This window comes from Ammospiza caudacuta, chromosome 16 (genome assembly GCF_027887145.1).
Source record: "Ammospiza caudacuta isolate bAmmCau1 chromosome 16, bAmmCau1.pri, whole genome shotgun sequence".
Classification (NCBI taxonomy): Eukaryota; Metazoa; Chordata; class Aves; order Passeriformes; family Passerellidae; genus Ammospiza; species Ammospiza caudacuta.
This window is the reverse complement of record NC_080608.1, coordinates 11461057-11484094: the sequence shown is the minus strand read 5'-3', so window position 1 is coordinate 11484094 and position 23038 is coordinate 11461057. Positions and strand designations below refer to the sequence as shown.

General features: G+C 43.1%; 1 protein-coding gene across 1 annotated transcript in view; it reads left to right on the top strand.

The window, feature by feature from the left end:
* ADAMTS2 (ADAM metallopeptidase with thrombospondin type 1 motif 2) overlaps positions 1 to 23038 on the top strand; it is a 174334-nt gene that overhangs the window by 96167 nt on the left and 55129 nt on the right. Inside the window, exon 4 of the mRNA XM_058815035.1 lies at positions 17741 to 17943. Within this exon, the coding sequence (XP_058671018.1) occupies positions 17741 to 17943 (203 nt within the window). The remainder of the gene's footprint in view (positions 1 to 17740; positions 17944 to 23038) is intronic.

The window sequence follows — 23038 nt, the reverse complement described above, 5'->3', positions numbered from 1 at the left end:
AAGATGACTTTGCAGGGATGACATTGTGGACTTCCATATGCATTGCTGTGAAATGCTGCCAGATTTCACTGCACTGTTGGAAATAGAGCATTTCTTTGAGCACTGACCTATGTGAAGTCAAGCTTAGGTCACAAAATCAAGGTGATTTCTTTCCTCCTCCACTCATCAGCAAAACAACCTTGTACCCAGAATTTAAGCAACCTTGTTACGTCAGTCCGGATGCAACCCAGGTCATTTTTCCCTATCTTGATCCTGGAGTAAAATAAGACCCCAATTAATTATGAAGGGAAATGGGTCAGCTACAAAATACATCCAGAAACAAATGCATGATACCTTAAAATATCTTTTTAAATCAGGCATGGGATAAGTGTAAATCCTAAATCTGCTTAAACTGATTTTTTTTCTCGACAGGATTAGTAAACCTGTGCCTTACATTACCTTACTCACCTTCTCTGGATGTCACACAGTGTCACAGGCTCCTGGGGCCCAGGGTGCTGCTCCTGCTGTGCTACAGCCCCACTGATGTGACTGTCAGCTGGAGGTTTGGAGAGTGTGGTTCATTCTCTGTCCTTTGGCTGTTCCCAGGGTTATGAAATCTCCATTTCCAGAAGAGAAGGTGTTTGCTTGGAGTGCCGAGGCTGGCTGTGCTGAGCCCTGCCTGCCCTCTGCTCTGTTGCAGAGCTGTTTGCAGTTGGTGGCCTCAGGATGCTCCTGCAGATCTAACATTGATTTAAGAGGAGGGACAAGGTTTGGGAGAGCAGTGGGCTCACTGAGGGTTGGGGTTTTTAAAGTTTTTAGTGGAATCTGTAACATCTGCATCTAGAACTGCAGCATAAAAAATTAATTATCAAATGATAATGTGTTAGATATGAATCTCTTGGTTAAGAAAGCTGAAGATGATTCCATGTAAATTCTTCTCCTATTTGAATTATAAGAAAAATCCTTCTTCTCTTTCAGCAACTTAGATTATCCTTATGGTAAGACCTGATCTGAACCTCTACATGGATTTTACTCTGTGTTCATCACCATGAGGTTTGAAAAGTTTATTCTTCAGTAGCTGTAGGGAAGTGCTCAGCATCTCAGGATCTGTGTTTGGGAGAGGCACGGTGACCCCTCTAATAACTGGTTTCTAGTTAGTTATTTTTGGTGCATTATCTTTCTGCAGATACAAAACTATTCTTGTCTTTTTCATTTTGCTTATCATTATTGCTGTTTAATGATAGATGATTCAAGGGAATACACAAAATGAGGAAATCTTGGAAACCTCCCTTAGGGTGTTGTGGAGAGTGTATGTGGGAACACACAGTTTAATTAAGACTACCTGGCAGACATTCAGGCAAGGGAAGTCATGTTTAAGTAATTTGCTGGAGTTGTTTGAGGATATAACTGCCACAAGAGATAAGGGGAAGTCAGTGCTTGTGGTGTATTTAAATGTTGAAGTTTCTGCATCCAGAATGAGTGTCCATGGTGTGGCCTGGCAGGAGAGGCTCATGACTGGTAGGACACTGAATCCAGGACCAGGTCCCTTGGGAAGTGGTGTAGGAATAACCAGTGCTCCTGCTGATCTTCTGTGCTAAATGCCACCTGTGTTGCTGTGTGCACTGGAGAGGATGTTGTGTTGGAAGTGCTCCATCATGGAGTGGGACAGCTGAGGATGTGGGGAGTGCCCATGGATGTCTGTGGGAGAGGAGGGTGCCCGTGGAAGCCACCTTCAGTGGAATCTGGGGACAAGGGGACCAAGGGACCATGGCACTCTGCCTGCTCCATTCCTGGTGTCTGCTGCCCATCCCTGACAGGAGCTGGGTGTTTGTGCCTCCTCCTGGCCCCGCCTGTGGCTGCCAGAGTGCCCTGGGGAAGGGACCTCGCAATGCCACCCCACCTGGATTGTGTGTCCTGGGAGAACAGAGCCTTCCTAAGCCTCTGCCTACAGCCAGATGGGGAAGGATGGATGGGTGTGGGAATTACCTCTGCTCCAGGGGGAGATCCTGGCTGTGCATTGATGGTCTGCTCTGACCTGCAGGGGTACTGGAGCCCCCCTGGCATCCTGAGGTGAGGCCAATGGTCATTCCCAGTTACCAACTTCCATGTGTGCAATGCAACCAGGCAGAAAAATCCCCTGTCCTCTGCAAAACAAGGAATGATGCAAACAAACAGTGCAGACACACTGTGATATATATAAACTTTTGTCCAGGTGTTTGTGTTATATATATATTGTTTAATCACACATAGCAGGGAATTGTGTAAGAACTGTGCAGGAAGATTAACCTTGATTTAATGGGAACAATTTTTTTATTGCTTTTAAACAAATTGACAGGTAAGCGCTGGCTCCTTGGACATGACAGCTCTCATGCTAAGTCTGAATGACAGAAGATTTGAGAGGTTTCAGCATTAAATCATCCAGAGAGGCTTTTCACAGCCTTGGACCCAGTTGATGTGATGCTAAGAAGTCCCCACCTTCCCAAATCTCAGAAAGGCTGCAAAGTCAAGCAGAAGAACTCAGCTTAGAGTTTAAACTTTTAAATCCCAGCCTGCCAGGCAGTCAGAACAGGCCTCTTGTGCAACTGAGTTCCATTTAGCATATGGTTTTATTAGATGAGACTTTTCTCAGCCATGTCAGGCATGAAAGATTGAGTATAAATAATGTGTTTAAAAGCTGCATAGAACTGCTGGCTGTAAAACAATGTGTTGCTCTGAAATTGCCAATTAGGTCTCCTGTTTGTTTTGTTGTGGTAGAAAGACATGATCTGACAGTTCATACTTTTTTTCTTTTTGTTCAGATTAGGAAATAGAAAATCCTGGTCTTTTCTCACATTTCCAATTGACATTCTGAAGAGGCATATTCAGTACAGAGATGTGCATGAGTTACTGAGTTTTATTGGGTTTTAGTTATGGCTAATAAAACCCATTTTCTGCACATTTATTTAATTTGCATCTATAATTGCCGCAGTTGTACATAAATTAGACATGCAATTGGAAGCCTAATTCAGCTTGTCTGTTCCTTCTGCTACATCCATAATTATGGAGCTGTTGTAGCTTCACGTTAAGAGATTTACAGAAGTTTTGGAAAGCATTTGGCCCCAGGGAGAAGAGGGCCTGTTGCTATCAGCTGCTTTACATGAGAATTATACAGGATGTCCAACCTGGGCTGGAAATCCCAGCTCTGGTGAGGGGCACTCTCTGCCCTGCAGGATTTCCAGTGGGAGCAGGTCTGGCAGGGGCAGAGTTCAGAGCCTGGTGAAAGTGCTGGCCCTGCTTTACCTGCCCTGGCCCAAGTTCAGCCCCTGGATGTGCCTTCCCAGCCTCTTTCCCTTCTCTCACAAGGTGCCAAGGGGAAGCACTGGAAGCTCCTGGGGTGTCTATTCTTGTCTTGGCCTCTTGCTCTCCCATGCATCCATAAATCTGGGGAAACTTCAAAAGCTGGGAGCTGGTATTGCTTACATGGGCACTATTCCAAGGTGTGTCAGGAAGGCAGGGGCTGGAGGAAGGCTTTGCTGGTGCCAGCTGAGCTTGGTGGTCCCACGTACATCAAATGGCTCAGCTTGGCTCTGCCAGCCTTGCTTCTTGCAGTTCTTCACCAGTGTTTCCATCAGTGGTCCAGCACTTGAAAGCACATTAAAATGGCATTAAAATGCCTCTTCCCAAAACCCTCTGGCTCCATGATCATGCTCTACAAGTATCTGCCAAACAAAGCAATCTTCTCTCCAAACCTAAACAACCCTTCTTCCCTCTCCCACATGCTTTTTGGCATGAACCTTTCCTTGCTCAGATAGTTATCTACAGAACCTGTTGGGGTTTTGCCATGACTTGCCTTTGGGGAAGGGGGTGGTTTTCTGGAGGTTATTCTGAGTTGCAAGGAGGGAGAAGGTGGAAACTTGTCCCTGTTGAAGTTAAGTGCTGACACCAGCAGGGCAGGATGTGGCTCACAGGCCCCTGGGCATGTTTTGGCCTTGCTGAGGTTGATTGCTGTAAGTGATGTCTGGATTGAGCTATATCCACGTGTGGAAGGCTGGGAAACAAAGAGACAAGAGCTGCTTTTGCAGCTGGATGAGAAAGTACTTTTATTTTACCCTCTGTTTTCCCTGACTAATGGCAACTGAGGGGTTCTGCAAGAGGAGTTGGTTTCCCTGGGTGAATTCAGGACATATAGGCAAGGCCACATGCTGCACTCTATAGGTTTTGGGTTTTTAAAAATCTTTTCACAGGGAAGTTCAATCAGTGGCTTTAGTTTCTCTGTTGTGAGACTTCAAATGGATCTGAAATTTGTGACGTTAAGATATAATCCTGGCAGGTTAATGCTTCAGACAATTTGTTCTTTGCTGACTTTCCTTGTACTTTAGGTGATCCAAATACTGGTGTTCTCTTTTGTCTCCTACGGCATTGCTTGGCTTTCCAGATGAATTTTTAAACCATAACTTTAGTGGAATTTTCCAAGAATATTTATCTCCCCCAGACATAAAAACCTTGCTGCTGAGCTGACCTTTGGGAAGAGACAGCTAAAACCCATGCAATGGGCAGTGGTTGCTGCCCTGATTTCATACCACAGTTTGACACTCTCACTTTGTGAAGAAAAAAACCCCAAAAACTTTTAAAGATTTTTCCCTTCACAAACTGCTTTGTTCCCCTTTTTACATATTGTAATTGCTTTCATTGCAGTTGGGTTTATTTGGTGTGGGTTCCTCCGCTCTCCTCTTCCTCCACAAGCTGGTTGCTCAGAATTGGTATTTTCTGACTTTTAGCCAGGCTAAGATCCATTGCTGACGTTGGACAACAATCTCCCATTCAAATGGTCAAGAAGTCAAGGTCAAGGCTAAAAGCTCAAAACTTAAAATGAGGCAATCTCTGAAAAAAACCCAAAAAAACCCGAAAAAAACCACCAAAAACAACCACCAAAAAACCAAATCAAGCTCTCACCAGAAGGGTTGAGGATCTCCCTCATATTCCTGGTTGAATTCCCAAAGGCTCCTGTCACTGGAAGATGAACACCCCTGTGCTGGCAAGGTTGACTGTCCCAGGTAGATGCCCCATCCTGAGAAACAATTCAAGGTCAGTCTGGATGAGGTTTTGAGCAGCTAATTGATGATGTCTCTGCCCATCACAGGGGGGTTGGACTAGATGACATTTAAAATTTCTTTGCATCCAAAACCAAAATTATTCCGTGATTTTGCATCCTCCTCTCTGCTGTAGCCTGAGCTGGTTGGGCACTTTCACATTGTGAAATAAATGTTCACCAAAATGAAATGTGGGTCCTTACTCTATTATTTTATTTTAATCCCTAAAACCCCCTGTGATTGATTTCTTTTTTTTTGAAAAGAATTTCAAAACAATCACAACTTTGTTTTTTTGGCGAACCAGTTATTCAGCAAAATGTAAGAGTTGCCCAGCTGCATTGCAGTATTTGGAACCAAGGCACCTTGGACTACAACCAGAATGTAAGAAACCTTGCCGAATGCTTCAGAAATTTTAGGGAAGTTTAGCCAGAAATAGATTCGAAAGAGCGAAAAAGTAATACATTAAAATTCTCTGATCCTAAGAGAAATGTGGGAAAGGTCGAATGGAAAGCTTTGCACTGAAAGGCAGCCTGGAGCTCACTAGAAGAGCCTGGAGAACCAGCCACTGAGAGCAGCTGGATGCCACCAACCCTCGGCTTTCTTCTGAGGCTCACTGGGGCAGCAGCAGCTGCTGCTATCATTTTTCTAATAAAGTTGAAACCGGTGAGAAAGTGATGGGTATTGATTAGTGTCAGCTTCAATAAATACATGTCCAGCTCCCACGCAGCACAAGATCATTCAGAGTCCTGCAAGCCCAAAGTAATTGTTGAGGACTCATGGGGGCTTCCAGGGCACCACGGCAAAGAGGAGTCGTTATTGACTGTGGTACTTTCATGTCTTATTTCATAACTGAGTAGCACTGTTGTTGGACAAGTAAATGCTGTTTTGTATGACTTTTCAAAAACATTCTTTTTTTTTTTTTTTTTTCCAGCACTGCTTTGTGGTCTCAGATCTGGTTGAACAGGTACAATAGGTGAACTGAAGGAGACTGTATTTGTGGGGCTTGTGTTGCTGAGGAGACAGGCAGGGAGTTGCTCTTGGGGAACAATAATCCCAAGAGACAGACCCTGACACCCAACATGTGCCTTCTTCAGCTGCCAAAAAATGTTACTTTTCCCTCCAGCCTTCCTTCCCCTTTGCTACAAATGTCACTTTATTCCTTTAAAGTAAGTTCAGTTAGTGTTAACTTTGCTGTTTATCTTTGTAGACTTTTCTTTTTGGAGTAATGGGAAAATATAAAGGATTTCTATGTTGAAACTGAAGAAATAATATTCTCTTGTCCAGCAAGTGGATGGAGTCTATTCTGACTTCAAATGAGGGAACCACGTTATTGTTTCTACTAGCACAATGCAATAATAATTAGTATTATCAGATTTTGTATGATCTATTACCTAAACATTTAGGTTTCTGGAAGAATAAAGAAGATGAATATACTCAGGGACATCTTTTTACCTCTCGATTCCCAAAATGGAACATAAACTGTGGTGTTGCAGCTGATGCTTTGTGAAAGGTTTTTTGTATTTCTGTTTTTTTCCCCTGTGATTTTCGTTCAACTGACCACAGGTACCTTTACAATCAGGTAAACTTGGAGTGGCTTGGTTAGCCAGTTCTTAATTAGGTGGAAACAGGTGATAGAGTTCAACTAAACCAGTCCAGCATTCAGCTAAAACCCAAAATTCATTGCAGGAACTCAGATCTGGAGTGACTCTGTTTTTGCCAGTTTCAGAGAGAATGTGTTAATTACTGGAAGCCTTTATCATGTATGTCAGCATTGTTCTCAGTAAACTTCTTGGTTACTTTAGCAACTGCTTTTTAAGGAAATTTGAAAGGATTTTTGTTTTTTGGTGTTGGCTTTAACATTTCCATTTCTTACTATGCAAGAGTAACAGGCTGGAGGCTAAATGGTCTTTAAATACTGTTCCAGTTCCAGAGGCAAAAACTACTTGGAGCTTTGGAACAGCTGTCTACTTTTATCCTTAACAGCATCCACTGTTTCTCTAACATCCATTGACTTGCCTAGTCCTCTTAGCTTCCAATTTGGTTAAAACTATTTAAAGTGAATTTGAGTTTAAAAAAACTTAATATCTCAATTTTCTGTTGTTTCTGATGGTTTTCTAATATTTGATTTAATTTAAAAACATTTCTAATAGAAATGTTAGCTATCAAGAGAGTTGTCCATCCATCAACCCTCCAGCCACCTTTGTTAAAATATATAGTTCTCTTATTTTAGCCTTATTACATGTAAGTATATCTATATATGTGTGTGTGTGTATATCTACATATGTTTGTATATATATATATATATATATATATATATAAATAAATAAGAGGCTTCCCAGCCCTTCTTACTGCCCATTGTGCATTTTCTTTTCAAAGTCTCATTTCATTCTCTGTAGAAAGAGCAGAGCATTCATTACTATTAAAGCAATTTTATAGCACACTGCAAAGGGAATACAAATGCAGTTTCTGACCACTTTAAGCCTTATTTGCACAAAGATGATATTTTTAATTCAGGAGATAAATTCCTTGCTACCTAATTCTTGAAAGGCTTTTATTTTGAGGTGGGTTTGATTTGTCCCTATAGGAGAGTTGTCTGCTGCCTGCCAAGGAGCACTACATCTTACCAACTACATCTCATTTAGCAGAAAAATGACCTGAGTTTGATTAGGCTACAAGCCAATTCAGAGGACAAGCCAGTCAGTGCTGAGTACAGCTTGTTTATCAATAATATGTGAATAGCCCAACAAAAATACAGAGGTCCTGAAATGATAATCATTCCTTTGGAGGGAGGGGGGTAGATGGTGGAGAAAGGAAGTGGAAATTCCTTTTAATCTTGGCACTTAGAGTTGAGTTGGGTGAAATTTTTATTAGTGATAAAAAATCCGGAATTTTTCACTGAATTTCACCTTGATAAAAAAGGAAAAATCCTGAAAATGTAAGGGGTTTCATGGCAGTGCATTCCAAACAAACCATCTCCCTTCTTTCCCTTGAGTTATTTTCTAATTTTAAATTATTCTCTGCATTGAGACTTGAAGTGCTTGATTTCATATCAAATGAGTAAAACTGGATTTCAGATGAACTGAAGTGTTTTGTTTGTTCACATTAAAAAAAGTTCAGTACTTGAGTCCATTTGACCTGAAAGGAATTAAAAATATTTTGGACCTGCCAGAAAATGAAATAAATGCATGCTGACCTGTTCTAATCCCTCTAAAGCTCCCAGATATTAATGCTAAATTTATCTTGAGAAAGGAACATTAAAGCCCTGCCTACAGGTGCTGGGGAGATGGTTTGCCTGGCATACCTTGGCATTTGTCCTTGTGTTCCCTGGAGCTCAGGGGCTTTCCCAGGACGCAGCTTTCAGGGATGGGGAGTGGGATGTGGGAGGAAGCCCTGGCTTTGCTTTCCTAGGGCCAGTGGGGAACCGCAGCAGGAAAACCAACAGTGACTTCTTTTCGCTTTCTTCTTTTGCATTTGTGTCCTCACAGCTTCTGCCTCTAAATCTGCCTTTTCCCAGAGGGTTTTGTTATCCTCACAGCCATTCATCTGCTTTCCTTCCTCCCTACTTTCTTTTCCCCTCTCTCCAGCCCCAGCCCATGCTCATGAACAGGACTGCCCGTCTAAAGCATCTCTTCTCTGCTGTCATTGCCAGGACCCATCTCCCACCCACCCACCACAACAGAAGGGCAGCATTTCACAGTTTGCCTTTTGTAGGGCCTGACAGATTGAGAGCTCTTGTACAAATAACAAAAGAAGCCTTTGCCCTTGATTTTGAACTGCCTTGGGACTAAACCTCCTGCGCTTTCCCTAGAGCAGAGGCTGATTCTCTCTTTCAGGGGTTTTTACTGTCATTTTGAAGTTTAAGAAACTCCTGCATCCTCCAAGTGAGTTTTGTCCTTCCTGCACTCTCTAATCAATTGCAGCTGAGTTTGTTGGTGCAGAAGGTCCAGGCAGATTTAGCAACAAGGATATTTTCAAAACATAGGTAAAATTATAACTCTTTCTCTCTCAGTGTTAAATCCTGCTAGCACAAGTAGTCAAGGCATTGTGTGTTGTCCTGCTTTTGCTCAGCCTGGATGAGGTTTTCTTTTTGTAATACTCAATTTACCTTCTTTTTGTAATACTCAATTTACCTTCTTTTATGCTGCTGTTTTATGGCAATTTTTTTTGAGATGTGCAAGAAGTCTGTTGAACTCACTGATATTGCAAAATGAGACTTGTTTTACCTTAGAATTTGGGAAGATTTTCTCCTTCCTGTGCTTTTCTTCACAAGGTGAAATGAGCAGAATATTTACTCTGTCTAATTAAAAGATCATTATGATTATGTAGGAAACAGGAGCTGTTTGCATTGTCATTTTTGCTGTACATTGTTTACACTGATGGGTTTTATATTCTACTTGACATTGAGAACATTCAATTGTATAATTTACAATTTTGTGAGACTTTATAACTGAGAAAAGTGCTGGCCTTTTAAAAGGATGGAATAATTCTACTTTGGAATGTTGCCAAAAGACAAGACTTGAGGTTATGGCTAAAAAGCATAGGAAAGATACATATTTGCCTCAGTCATTATCTTTCAGTAATATTTCCAATGATGTATGGCTTTTTAATGTATTTCTTTGCCTTTTCTCCCTCATCTCACCTTCCTGCCCTGGCTAGAAATTTGACTTCCGTTACCTGTGTGTTTTATAATGTTATTTTCTTGAACTGTAATTAAACTTCATTTCCCTTTCTTAGGGAATACTTGGGTTATGGAAAGACAACTGCCATCCCATGTAATCTGTTGTTATTCAGGTCCTGTAGCACAGCTTGGCATTCATTCTGTTAAAAATGCAAGTGGGATTGTTAGACATGCCACCTACAAAGCCATGGGGTCAGCTTGGCAGCTTACTTAATGTGCTAATTTGCTGTAATTTAATCATGCTTGGAATATGGATTGGGCATCTGAGTATCTTGGTGGCAGACTTGGAGCCACACAGCCCATAAACATTGGGTTAAAGCCTGCTTGGGAAAAGTGAGTTGTGGCCAGCTCCTGATCCTTTGCCTTTGGGGCTTCAGGTGGGGTCTTTGGGGCTCACAGAACTCTGTGGAGCTGTGGCTCTGTGCCCAGTGCCTGTGTGGAGACGTGGCTGAATCTGCAGTTTAATTAATTATGCATTAGCTGCAAATGAGACTGAGCACGCTGAGCTCCCTCTGTGGCTCTCTGTGATCCATGCAGAGCAAATCCTGCTCTGCCAGGCACAGGGAGCACTGCAGGCCTTGGGAGGGATGGAGCCCTTGTCCCAGGCCAGATGGGGGCTCTCAGAGTGGCTGGGGTGTGGTAAATCAGGCACCTTGTTCTGCAAGTCACAGGCTCTGCAACACAGGCCAGCTTACAATGACTCGCCAAAATATTTGCCAGATAGCACTTCTCAGATGCAATCAATTAAGTCAGTGAAACTTAAAAGTTGGCTTCTAAATTAGTTTTCTAGAGTAGCTTTCTTTGCCCCTTTTTGAGCTCACTTTTAAGCACTGAGTTTGGACTTCTTGCTCCTGCATTATTTGGTGCTAAACTGTGAAGCCTGTGTTTGCATTAGTAAGGCTGATAGCTGAAAATTTTCCAAAGTTTTGCTGTTGGAAAAATTTTGTATTTGGATCCCAGAGAGCTCCATTTCAACCAGGTCACACAGACTGGTTTCCTGGCTGGTTTGCCATTTCTTTCATTTCCTCTTTTTGACTATTATGTTGTAAGACGAAAGTTAAAATTTTAACGCACTATGTTTCACCATTTGGAAAAAAAAACTTTAGCCTGGGGTATTCTATTACCTTGCTCTCATTTAATCTTCTAACAGTGCAATTATCTCTTATCTTTGTGTTACTCTTTGTGTGACTCTGGCCCTGATGAGATCAATTTAGTATTCAACTTCTCTTTTTAGTATTGTGATATCTTTTCTCTTGTGATAAGCCAGAAAAAAATCTCCCTGGCAACACCTAACTGTGGATATTCTTTGTGCCTCTGGCTTGTCCACTTGCTACTGTGTCCACCTGGCCATTTTCACTGCACTAATTGGTTTATCCTTTGGAAAGACTTTTTTTTTTTTTTTTCTTTTAACTTTGGTGGGTTCATCTTTGTTTTTTTTATAATCCTGATTCTCTGATCTAGGTTTAGATTGCATATTGAGAAAAAATTCTTCCCTGTGGGTGGTGAGATCCTGGCACAGGGTGCCCAGTGCAGCCTGGAAGTGTCCAAGGCCAGGTTGGACATTGGACAGGGCTTGGACCAACCTGGGACAGTGGAAGGTGTCCCTGCCCATGGCAGGGGGATAGAATGGGATGAGCTTTAAGGTCCCTTCCAACCCAAACAATTTTATGATTTTATGATTCAGGAAGGCACTTGATCATGTCCCAAGTTTCAAAGTCACTGTGCTGTTGCAAAAGTGACAAGGAAAAAAAGAACATTGCTTTTGCCTGTGTGTTTGCAAGAATGTGCATTCACTCTGCAAAGGGGGGACAATTGCTCTGCCCCAAGGAATTTACAATTGCTGTCTGTATAAAATACTGCTAAATACTTGAAACTCCTGATTTCTAGTGCAGGACCAGATCATTCCAGCAGGAATTCAGCTGCTCTATCTGCTGGCCTTATGCAGCTGGAGTCTGAGACCTATTTTTGCAGAGCCCAGCCCAACTTACCCCAACAGCCACGGCAAACTCCCCCTGGCCAGATGAAAGGTGGAGCAGGCTCTTGCCAAAATGTGATTTGACCAGAAACAGCATTGCCATAACTCAGAGGCAGGGAGCTTGTAATGAGATCATATGGTCAGCAAAGAACACAGCCTAAAATCTTCCTTTTAAATGCTGCTTCTTTGCACATCAGGGCAGGACAACAATTTGCGAAGTTGGAGAGGATGCGTGGTGCATACCCAGTCTTTTGTTTACTGGTGTGCTCTTACTTTTGGTTTGTGTAAAAATGTGTGAGAAGAGGAATTTGATCCCACTCCTCAAGAGAATTCTGCTGCAGTGGTTGCTCTTGGTTAAGGATTCACCAAGTAGCAGCCATTGTTAACCTGTGATTCAAGAAATCACAAGAATCCCACAAAAATTGAGCTCCAAGTTAAAACTGCGTTGAGGCAGTGTCCTCCTGGAGATGCCTTTTAAACAGGGCTGACTTGGTTATCATGTACCAAGTTCACTCCATGGATTTCCTCTTGTTTAGGCCGTTTTCAATTTGCTTTCACCTCACAGAAGCTCTCTCCCATTTTAATTCCCTGCTGCCTTTACCCAGTTTTCTTATGAGTGATCTATAGCAGAAGGGTCCAAATTCAGACTGCAGTATGGGAGAGGGATTTATAAATTATGAAACACCAATGTAGCTGAGCAGGATGGTTAGGGGGGGAGAAGAAAGACAAGTAGAGGACATTTGGAAAACAAAGCAGGGAGCAGAGGAAGGTGAGCATGGCTGTAAAACCACCAGAAATAAGTTTTTAAAGAAATAAAAAATCTGAGAAACTATTGATTAAGAAATGACCATAACACAACATGGTTGTGTGCAACTGTAATGAAAAACAAAACCCCAAATGGAGGAACTTAAAAATGGGAGAATAAATCACTAGGGAATAAAATCCAAGGTTGATGACTGTTCATTGTTGACTCCAGCCTCCATGGGCTGGGCTTTAATTTACCATGGAAGGCAAATGAGGGTTTTGGTAAAATGCATGAACAGGCTTATTGGAGGCTAATTAGGGAGTCAGTTGATCACAGAGCATTGACACAAGAGAAGGCCCCAGGATCCAAGTGGCAGGGAGCGCTGCAGAAGGATGGCTCATGATTGAAGGTGCAATTCCCAAAAGAGCAGTTTTCTGTCAAGCTGTCAGCAGGGTTTGGTGCTTTTCCAGAGGTGCAGATGTACTTGAGCAGTGGGAAGCTGAGAGCTAAAGCAAGTCCACCCTGCCTGCTTCTGTGAGCCTGTTCCTCCTGCATCTGCAGCACAGAGGGATGGATGGGCTCGTGCCTGGGCTGGGATTGCAGTCCCAGGCTTGGAGTGGCACTGCCACCAAGCTGTGGTGCAGCTGAGCAGGGCTGGGTGCCCCAAGCCCCTGTGCTGTCACAGATGTGTTTGCCACCCCAGCAGAGCAGGCTCCAGCTGTGCTCCACATCTGCCTGAGTCACCGGGGTGAAAAACATGAAAACAACAACACAAAACTGCTGGTTTGCAGCACGGAATGGGGAGTTGGGGGCTCCTTCAGCAATGTGTCCCAGGAATGGAGATGAGTGGCAAAGCAGCAGCTCAGCAGTGCTGATCCTCGTGTGGCTGCAGAGAAGGTGCTCAGCAGTCGGCTCAGGCGTTCGTCTGCTCCCACGCTGACAGATGAAGTGTCCACAAAAGCAAACCAGCTGCATTTCAATGGTGGCTGCCTGGGCTGAATGCTGCACACTCAGGTTTGAAATGAAATTCCAGCTCGTTGCTGTGCTGACAAGCTGCAGATGATGGCTGTGAACATGACACACAGTTCAGTCTCCCAGCTGCTCATCCTGGCCTCTGCTCTGGGCTTGCCAAAAAGTTCTCTTCTCCCTATCAGAAAGAGGAGATAAAATATTAGAAACTGCTTTATTAGCACAATATTGCTGCTGTGAGATTGGGGAACCCTAAGGCTGGTAAAGTCCAGTTGTTTCATAAGGTGCAGCTGTAATTTCCTGAGCCTTTTTGAAAGAGGTCATGAAAAAAACCAAACAAGAGCATGAGCCAGCAACTGTGGGTTTGGTGGATGTCCTAAAGGGAGTGACAGAAAACACAGGGAGAGGGAGTTTTTATGGCAGCACTGTGTTCATGCTTCAGTAACTCAGAGCATCTGTTTGAGCTTTGCCTGCCATGATGGGTGAGGCAGAATCAGGAGATGTCATGTAATTGGGTTTCCATAAAGAACGTGATATCAAACATTCATGAGCAAGGCGAAAATTCCCAGAAAATAAGGTGGTGTCATCCCAAACTGTTGCAGATGGGGAATTCTTCTGAAGATGTGCAAAGGCAACACTATTTGACAACTTGGGCACATTTTATTCCTTCCCTGGAAGATGGTCTGCAGTGGTAGGAGAAAATTACTGAAGTATTTGAGGGTTTTTTGGTTTTTTTTAAGTATTGTGAAGTTTGTAGCTGGCTTTAGGAAAAAAAATAGGGGTTTTGAGGGAATTTTGTTGAACTGTTAGAGTGCTGCTGACATTTTATTTATTCTGAATGAGCAGCAAAAGAGAGAAATAGAAGCTTCTCTGTGAGTGATTAATTTTCACAAATGTGAATTTTTCCTAGCAAGAGCAAGAGGGTTTCAACACAGGCTGGTGTGAGGTTCTGCAAGTGCCAAGTGTCTCATCTTGGGAGATTGAAAACAAAGTTGGCACCAGTGATTAGTGGCTGATTTGGCAAAAGTTGCCAAAACTTGACATCTGAGGGAGAGGTCTTGGGATGATTTAGTAAAACAGTGCAGTTTGAGACTACTTTTGTGGTGTTACTGTGCAAAGTGCAGGGGTGATCAGAAGGAATGTAATGTGGAAAACATGAAGGACGAATTTGGTGTCTTATTTAGTTCTTTGTGCTTTCTCTTGAGCTTTTCTAGCATATTGTTAGCAGTACAATGATACAGCAAAGTTGCTGACATTCACTAAGGAAAGTTAAGATGCCAAAACACCACAAATATTTCATTTACTACATATGCAGCTTTGTTTCTCTTCCTCTTTGCTAAGATATGGGTATTAATTTCACTTGGATGTAACTGTCATTTAGGAGCAAATCCAACATGGGAATAGCATCACATGGTCCAGCAAATCCAGCAATTGATCATCCAGGAGCCTGGGAGGCAGAGCAGCCCTGGAGGAGGGCTCAGTGGGGTTTGTGGTCAGGCGTGTGTGGAGGCATCCCTGCCTGCCCAGGGACAGCCTCTGGGAAGGAGCCCTGGGTGGGAAGTTGGGATATGAACCAGAGATCTTTGCAGCTACTGTTGTGAATGTTTTGAGCTGTGTTTCTGGTCTTGGGATGGTTCCAGCACCAGCTGGAGCCAGTGTGGCTTTCCCTCTGCTGGGAAGCACATGGGGTTGGTGCCTCAGAGGTGCCAGTACCCAACACTGGGTGTGTTGTCCTGAGGGGAACAGCTGAGGGGTGAAGGAATTGTGTATATGTGGAATTTTTTTGCTCCCAAGAAAATGTAAAGTGGTTGGTTGGCACCTAGTGGGAGGGAGATGACTTCCAGGGAACCTCCTGATAACTTTTCTCAGGAGTTGGCAGGACTGTAGGGACTACAGTGTGACAGTGATGAAGTGAGCAGCAAAGAGGGAGGACAGGCAGTTTTTGCTGCAGGATGGTAGGATCACATTTTGCCTCTGGCTGATTTACTCACAGCAGGAATAAAGGTACTGTGTCAGGAGTTAGTTTGACACATAAGGGAGAGAAATAAAAGCACAAAAGCTCAAGATGCCTTGACAGCCAATCACCCACCCAAATAACAGCCCCCCAGCAGCAGAGCTTGCTGTTCACAATCTCAGTGCATGGTTCAGGCTCTCCCCCTGCCCAGCACTGTTGTTCTGCAGTAGCAGCTCTGATAGCCTTGCCTTGCTGCTGATTGCTTTAGCTTTTTATGCAGAGCAGAGAGAAGACATGACCTGCAGCCCCTGCCAGCCTAGGCTTACTTTTCTATAGAGCTTTTAAGATTTATGGTCATATTTTACAGTAACTATGATTTGTCTTATAGATCATGAATATATGATTGCCCCATGATCCCATAGTGATGGCTTGGTCATTACTCCTGAGCACTAGCAAGGAAATTTTAACACGGAAGTTTTCCTGTGGAGAAATCCAGCAGGCAGGGCTGGAGCCTGATGGAGCTGCCTCCAGTGCTGCCAGGCCAGGCTCATTCACCCTCCATGGTACACCTGGGAGTGACAGCTGGGTCTGCATGAGGAATGAATTCTCATGCTGAATCATGGATTCTGACTGGAATAATTGTAAAAGTTGTGGCCCCAGGAGCAGAAGCTGCTGGGAGCCCTGAGGCTGGCAATGAGAATGTGGTGGTTGTGCTTGTTAGCTACATCAAATGCTGCTGCTTGGGGAGAAGGACACTGGGGCTCCATGGGGGTGCTGGACCACCACATGGCACCTTCTCTCTGTGCTCTGAGCAAGGGCAGCTCTGCCAGTGCAGTGCAGAGGAGATCCTGCAGCTGTGGCTCCCAGGACAAGCGTGTCCTTGAAGCTTGCTGGAATCTGGCAGGAAGCTGTGTCTTTCAGGGCTGTCCTTTGCCTGGAGGTCTCTTCAAGGAGAGCAGAGAGCAGCTTCTCAGCACACAAGGCACAGCCTCTCTGGTTGGTAACCTGTGTGCTCCATGGGGACTGGGGATGCCTGGTGTGTGTCCCTCCTGGCAGCCACAGGGTGTGCAGGTTGGTGTGTTGTTGTCACCTCAGTGGGGAGTTGAGGGCACTCTGCTCAGGCTGCACATTGCCCAGGACCTGCTGACACAGCAGCCTGAGGCAGCAAGGTTCAGGCAAGAGCACAGATGTTCTTGTAATGAGCCCAGTGATCTGGTGACTCATTCCCTTCCCAAGCAGCCACTTTTGATGTGAAAACTTCAATAAGTGGAAATGGAGAATCCACTTTTGTAACGTTTCCAAGAGCTGTTTCTCATTTCTGGTTTGAAGGTGATGGCTTGGGCTTCCTCCTTTGCTTCCCATTATATTTCTGTGAATGAAGCATTGGGACCTTTACTCAACCCACAGCCCTCTCTGCACTTTTGCTGACCTCTCAGAGTCTTTCCTGACATTTCCTAAAATCAAGAGGTTCTCAGTGGTGATTCCAGTCTCTTATAATGCAAATGCTAACAATGATATGAATGATAATCATTGTTATTCTGTAGAATGAAATGTCAAGATTCCATATTTTCATGTTAATTTTTAGTTGATAAGTGCCACATTAAGCATGTCCATCCTGTCAGGGAACATGCTTTTCATATCACAGGAACTGTTAGAAATCATTAGTTATGAAGGACACAACTGTTGTGCCTGGTGGGCTGGCCTGTGACATGCAGTAATGCAAAGTGACATGGAAAATTTGGAATGAAGGATGAAAAGCTGTTAAAAAATTTGTGGACGTAGCTATAAATTTATTAATCTCGTATCTAAAATGTGGTGTTGACCTGTGATGATAAATAGGATCCATGTCACTACTGTGGGATTGCATGTGTGTAACTCAGAAAGGAGCTAAAGGGTTGAGGCTGGGGCGACTGGTTTGGTGGTACCTGAGTGGATGGCAAAAGGCTGTACTGGCAACTGCACTTACCTGGAAATAGGAATCTGTGGGCAGTAAGATCAGATTTCTAATTGTTCTAAATAGAGACTACACTGGGTAGCATAGGATCCCTGGACATGCATTTCAGTTAGAAGTACTTTTAAGCAACAAGTATTTTACTCAAACAGCTCTGTTCTTCTCATCAAGACATTGGTATGACCTGCTGCTCTTTGGGGTCTATGCAGTATTACTTTGTAGAAAGTATTGCTTTTACTTTGTAAGATAAAAATATTTTGGTCATATTTCTCTCTCATTTAGGCAGTTTTTAACTGACATTTCATGAAACCAACGCTGTTACACAACGCTCAGAACACAACAAATGCTGCTACTTCAAATGAACCTGAGCTGAAACCTGAACCTCTCCTGGCTGGTAACTCTTTGTGTGTTTGCTCCCAGGCTCCAACCTCACTGTCCTGGACCCTCTGGGCAGCGCCGTGGGCCTCGCTGAGGGGCAGGTGCAGGGCTGGAGGCAGCGCCGCCGCCGGCACGCCGCCGAGGACGACTACAACATCGAGGTGCTCCTGGGCGTGGATGACTCAGTGGTGCAGTTCCATGGGAAAGAACACGTTCAGAAGTACCTGCTGACCTTGATGAACATTGTGAGTACAGCCCCGCTCGCTGCCCTGTGGGAAGGCTCTGAAAGGCCTGGGAATGTAGGTTGGGCAAGCCATTTGAATAAGACGTAACAGATTTTGTTCGTGGCAGGAGATAAAATAACTCTAGGAGGGAAATCCAGGCCACTTTCAGAAAAATCCAATCGGGGAAAAGCAAAAAAAAAAAAGAAAAAAGAGAAAGGAGCCAAGACAGAAGCTGAGTGTGGGACTGTTAAAATGTTCAAAGTCCTTCTTATGTGCTTTGGTGGGTGGGACACAAGGTCAGAGGCTCAGGTTTTTGGAAGTCATTATGTTTCAGCCGTATATTCCCTTAAGCTAAGCTTCCTGCTGAGGAACATGGTTTGGAGAGCTGTCTTCAAATAAGGTTCTAACAGAAATTACAACTGGCTTTTACATTTTTAAAACTACTCTGCTGAATTCTTTGATTTCTCAGCAGCCACTTTAGGTCCCAGGCCACCTCCCTGCTCCTTGTTCACACTGCAGTAAAATGTTATGCAGTGTAACTCTGAGCCTTCTTAAATTGATTTAGTATTTACTCCATGACTGACATCTTTAGGTTTCCTTAGTTAAATATTTAATCTTCATAACCATAGTCTGTGTAATAGACTATATAGTGTAGGAGCAATGAAAGGAGACACTAGGGAATATTATGTTTGAAAGAATCACTTTTTATATCTAAATATCAATGCAGCAGCCCTCTAATACCCCAGACAGTAAGCCAGGACACTATTTTTTGGAAAAGAATGAAGACTTGAAAAACCATCCGTAGTACAGATAAAAATCCAAATATATTTTGTTATTTTGCCAAAGAAATAGAAGTCAGTGGTAGTCCCCCTCATTGGCAACTCATTTGGGGATGACTTTCTTCATTCTCTTTCTCGTCTGGAACAGGAGTCTTTTTCTCAAAAAGACACTTCTGAAAAAGCTTTGGCCTCAGTGAATGTGTATTCTTAGTAAAATAGTGTTGAGTAAAAAAATTGTAGGTCTGCTCTGTTTTTGACAAATGGAGTCTGACTGCTGAAGTTTACAGTCGTGTCAAGAGGATGAGCCTGTAGATGACTCCTTTCACTTTGCAAACCACAGAGGCAGAAATCCAGGCTGTAAGGTAGATTTGTCTGGGATGTAGTTTTTCCAAGATGTATTTTTTTAATTATGAAGCTTGTTTTTTTTTCCTTCTTTATTACGTTCTTTTAGCAATGTGCAGAATATCACTGTTTTTCATTTTAAATTAGAAGTGGAATACAATTTGAGAAAATCCCTTGTGTGATATAAATTCAGTTATGACTTTTTATAACAGCATTGTAAATAGTTAAAAACCTGCTCTGACATTAGAGTTATGGAGTACTTGGTGTCTGCTCTGATGGCTGTAAATGCATATATTCTAACAGAAATGACATAGTGAATTTAATTTATTTGTGTGGTTTGTTTCCTCTGAGGCTTAAAACAAAGTCTACAGTGAAACAGATGGTTTTATGCATCTCTAAATTAACAAGTCAAACAGGCCAAACCAGGAATGTGGCAAACAGGCCAAAATAGATTAAACAGGACTCTTTACTTATCATGTCACTTAAATCTATTTTTAAGAATTAAAATATACAGTAATGGTAAAGAAGCCATAAATGTTCCAGCTCTGGAATATACTTTTTCCTAATTTTAGTAAACCAAACCAAGACACAAATTGCAAGAAATAACAACTCTTCAGCAGCCTGTCTCTGCAAGTGGTTTAGAAAGTGCAGCCTGTGTAACCATCCCCACAGGGCACAGCAGCTCTTGGCACAGGCAGCAATTGTTCTGTTGAGAGCTCTGAGGTAGAAACATGTCTTTTGGGGACTGAGGATGTGTCCCATGCCTTGTGCCCAAATTCGAGGAGCTGCTTGAAATCCTCAAGGCCTCTTGAAAGGCACTGGAAAGTTGCTGGCAGTCATCAGTGTTGTCCTGTTCTTTCTCTCAAAAGTCAGCTGGTTTCTAGAGTTTTTTTCTCTGTATTTCAGCAGAGGGGTGGTGATGGTAACCAGCCCTGTTTCCAGCTCCAGCACAGAGAGGCAGGAGGGGTTTATTGCTGCAGATGGTGCTGGGGACCTGGATTGTGCCAAGGATAACACAATGCAGAAACTCTCCTTCCTCTCCACAAGGCAACTCCAGCTCTTGCCCTCATTGCTGGATGGGTGCAAGGTGTAATTCTGTATAGAACATGGCTTTGTTCTCCTTTCTTGAGATTCACAGTGACTCCTCCATTGTCCTCTCTTCTACCTCTTTGAATTTTGGGGGGTTTTTGTTTAGAAAATGAGCCCACTATAAAAGGCCTTGGGGTGCCTGGCTGCTAGGGGTCACATGTGTGCAGTGTGTCTCTGATGAGATGTGTAGGTCCACGGTCACTGAAAAAGAGTGACAAATAATTCCAGCTGTATTTTTAAATCTAATTGGAGATCCTCTCATAACCATCAGATTGTGTGTACCCTGCTGGATGTAATCAATTAGCTTCCTGTAGCAACAAGGCATAGAATCAATTAGCTTTGTATGGTAACGAGGTAGTAAGCATAAAATCAAGAATGCATGGTAACGAAATAAAATAATAGTGAAGATATTTACTGGAGATAAAACAGGTAATCAAATAGTTGAATTTCTGAGGTTCCAAAAATGAAATAAACTTTAGGTGAATTGTCCCTCCTGGGGCAAGACAGTACTTTCCCAGAAGCAACTTGCAGCATGGCTGCTTCTCCCACTGTGCTTGATCTCTTTGTGTGTGATGGCGTGAACAGTTGTCCTTAACTAACTTTTCCCAGGGATCTTGGGTGGAACCCTACCACCAACCCAATCAAAACAATATATTTTTTTTTTCCAAGCCCAGTGCAATGACTGTAAATTCAGTAAAATCTGTTTTGTGCAGCTTAAGTGATGTGTTACAGTCCACACCTAAAAGCCATGAAGTGAGAAAAAACAGGGGCTGGGTGTCCTGGCTATCTTGAATAGCTGTGCTAATATTTATCCCAAAGTTTGGAAATGAAGTCACTCCCAAACAAATGGTGATGGATGCCAGAGGATTTTTAACACGTTGGGCTGCAGCCACGTATCGTCTGACAGTGTGCCAGCCGTTCCACTGCAGTGAGCTCGGCCTCATGCCTCTCCTTTTTCATCCTCCAGTCATTTCCTCTGACAAAACTCTGGTTTCTCTTGACCTCCTCTCTTTTCTCTGCTCAGCACCACGGGGACATTCAGTCACCTTTGGAAAAGATGCCATTGTTTTCACTTTGGAGACCCTCGGCTGCCCCTCGCTTGCACCATTTTCATTGCGCGTCATGCTGTGCTTTTTCCTGGGAAGGATATTGGCCTGCACAGTCCTCTGCATTTCCAAGTGTGAGCCCACACGTTGCACAAATTAACTTTGTATTTATAGCATGCAGGAGCATTTCCACAGAGGAGACATATTTGGGTGGAATCTTGTAGTTCTGTAGTTACTCAAGAACATAGAAGGTAATTCAATTTCAGCAAGAAAGCATCTCAACCCCCCCCAGTAATTGTATCTGCCTGTACAATTGCTTGGGAAATACTAGAAAAGTGCAAGGCTAGAAGCTGTAGAATTACCTTGTTGCTTGGGAAAGAAAAGGTTTTCACTGCAGGATGCTCTGGGAGGAGAAGGGCACAGAATGGATGTCATGGAGCTGAATGGCTTGGATGGGTGCACTGATCAGAGGATAAAAATCTGGCTGGGTGGTCAAATCCAAAGGGTGGTGGTAAATGGAACCAAATCCAGCTGGTGGCCAGTCCAAAGTGATATCCCCAGGTCCAGCAGAGCTCAATAGCAGTGATCTGGATTAGGGAATTGAGTGAATCCTCAGTTCATGACACCAAGGCAGATGGGAGTGTAGATCTGCTGGAGGGCTGAAGGCTCTCCAGTGGGATCTGGACATGGCCTCAAGTTGCTCCAGGAGATGTTTAGATTGAATATTTGGAAAAATCTCTTCATTATTGTTAAGCATTGAAACAGGCTGCCCAGGGAAGTGGTGGAGTCACCATCCCTGGAGATGTTTAGAAGATATTTGCATGTGGCACTTGGTGGTGTGGTTTAGTGGTGACCTTGGCAGTGCTGGGGTTGATGGTTGGACTTCATGATCTTAAAGAGCTTTTTTACCCTAAAGGGTAAATTGATTTTGAAATGGGTGTTGTTGGTACCCAGTCCTGGTGCTGAAATTCACTGCTTCATAACCCTCTTAAAAGTAGTTTTGAGGATTAAGCAATTTTCAGGGGTACAAATATTTAAATTCTTTTCCATTCCTTTACTGTAAAAGAGCTGATATTAAAATATTTATATATACTTATTTAATGTATATATGGCCAAAATATTTGTGATACTAAAGCCCATCTCCTCAAAGCAGCTAAGTGCCTAATTGCTGTTATTTCAAAGGGAGATAGACTCTAAATAAGAACTATGCCTCACTCTGGGCCAGATTTATCTGAGTATTTAGTAATTTACCTGCCTTTGAAATCAGTGAGAATCAGTATTAAAAATTAGCTCATGGGATTATGTATCCCCCAGCCTTCAAGTGAAACTTCAACTCCAGAACAAATACATTAAACAACTTTTCATTTGAATAACTGAAATCAATGAGAGTTATGCAGCTGGGGGCTTTGGAAAGTCCCTGGAGTCTTTCACCTGCATCTTTCAGCACTACACATGTCTTTGAAATTGTGGCCCTGAGGCGCTGCTGAATGTGTTATCTGTCCTCTTTAATAGGATGTACATGATACTACTATTATAGATGAGATTTCTGCTCTCGTATCTCTGGCTGATGAGGGATGAAGATTTGCAGGTACAGAACAGCAAGTCCCTAATGAGAGGAAAGGGCAGAAATGCCATCGGTTTCTAACTGACAGTTGGATAAAAACCTGAAAGCATGTCTAATTCTAGCTGCTAAAAAGAAAGTGATGATTGAATACATTGAAATAATGGTGCTCCATGTCTTCAGAATCATGCTTTTTAAACTAAAAAGCATTTCTTTCAGACAGCAAGGATAGCTCAATAATGTAGAATTCAACTGGATTTTTGAAAATTAAATAATTCATAAGCTCCAATGCTCATTAT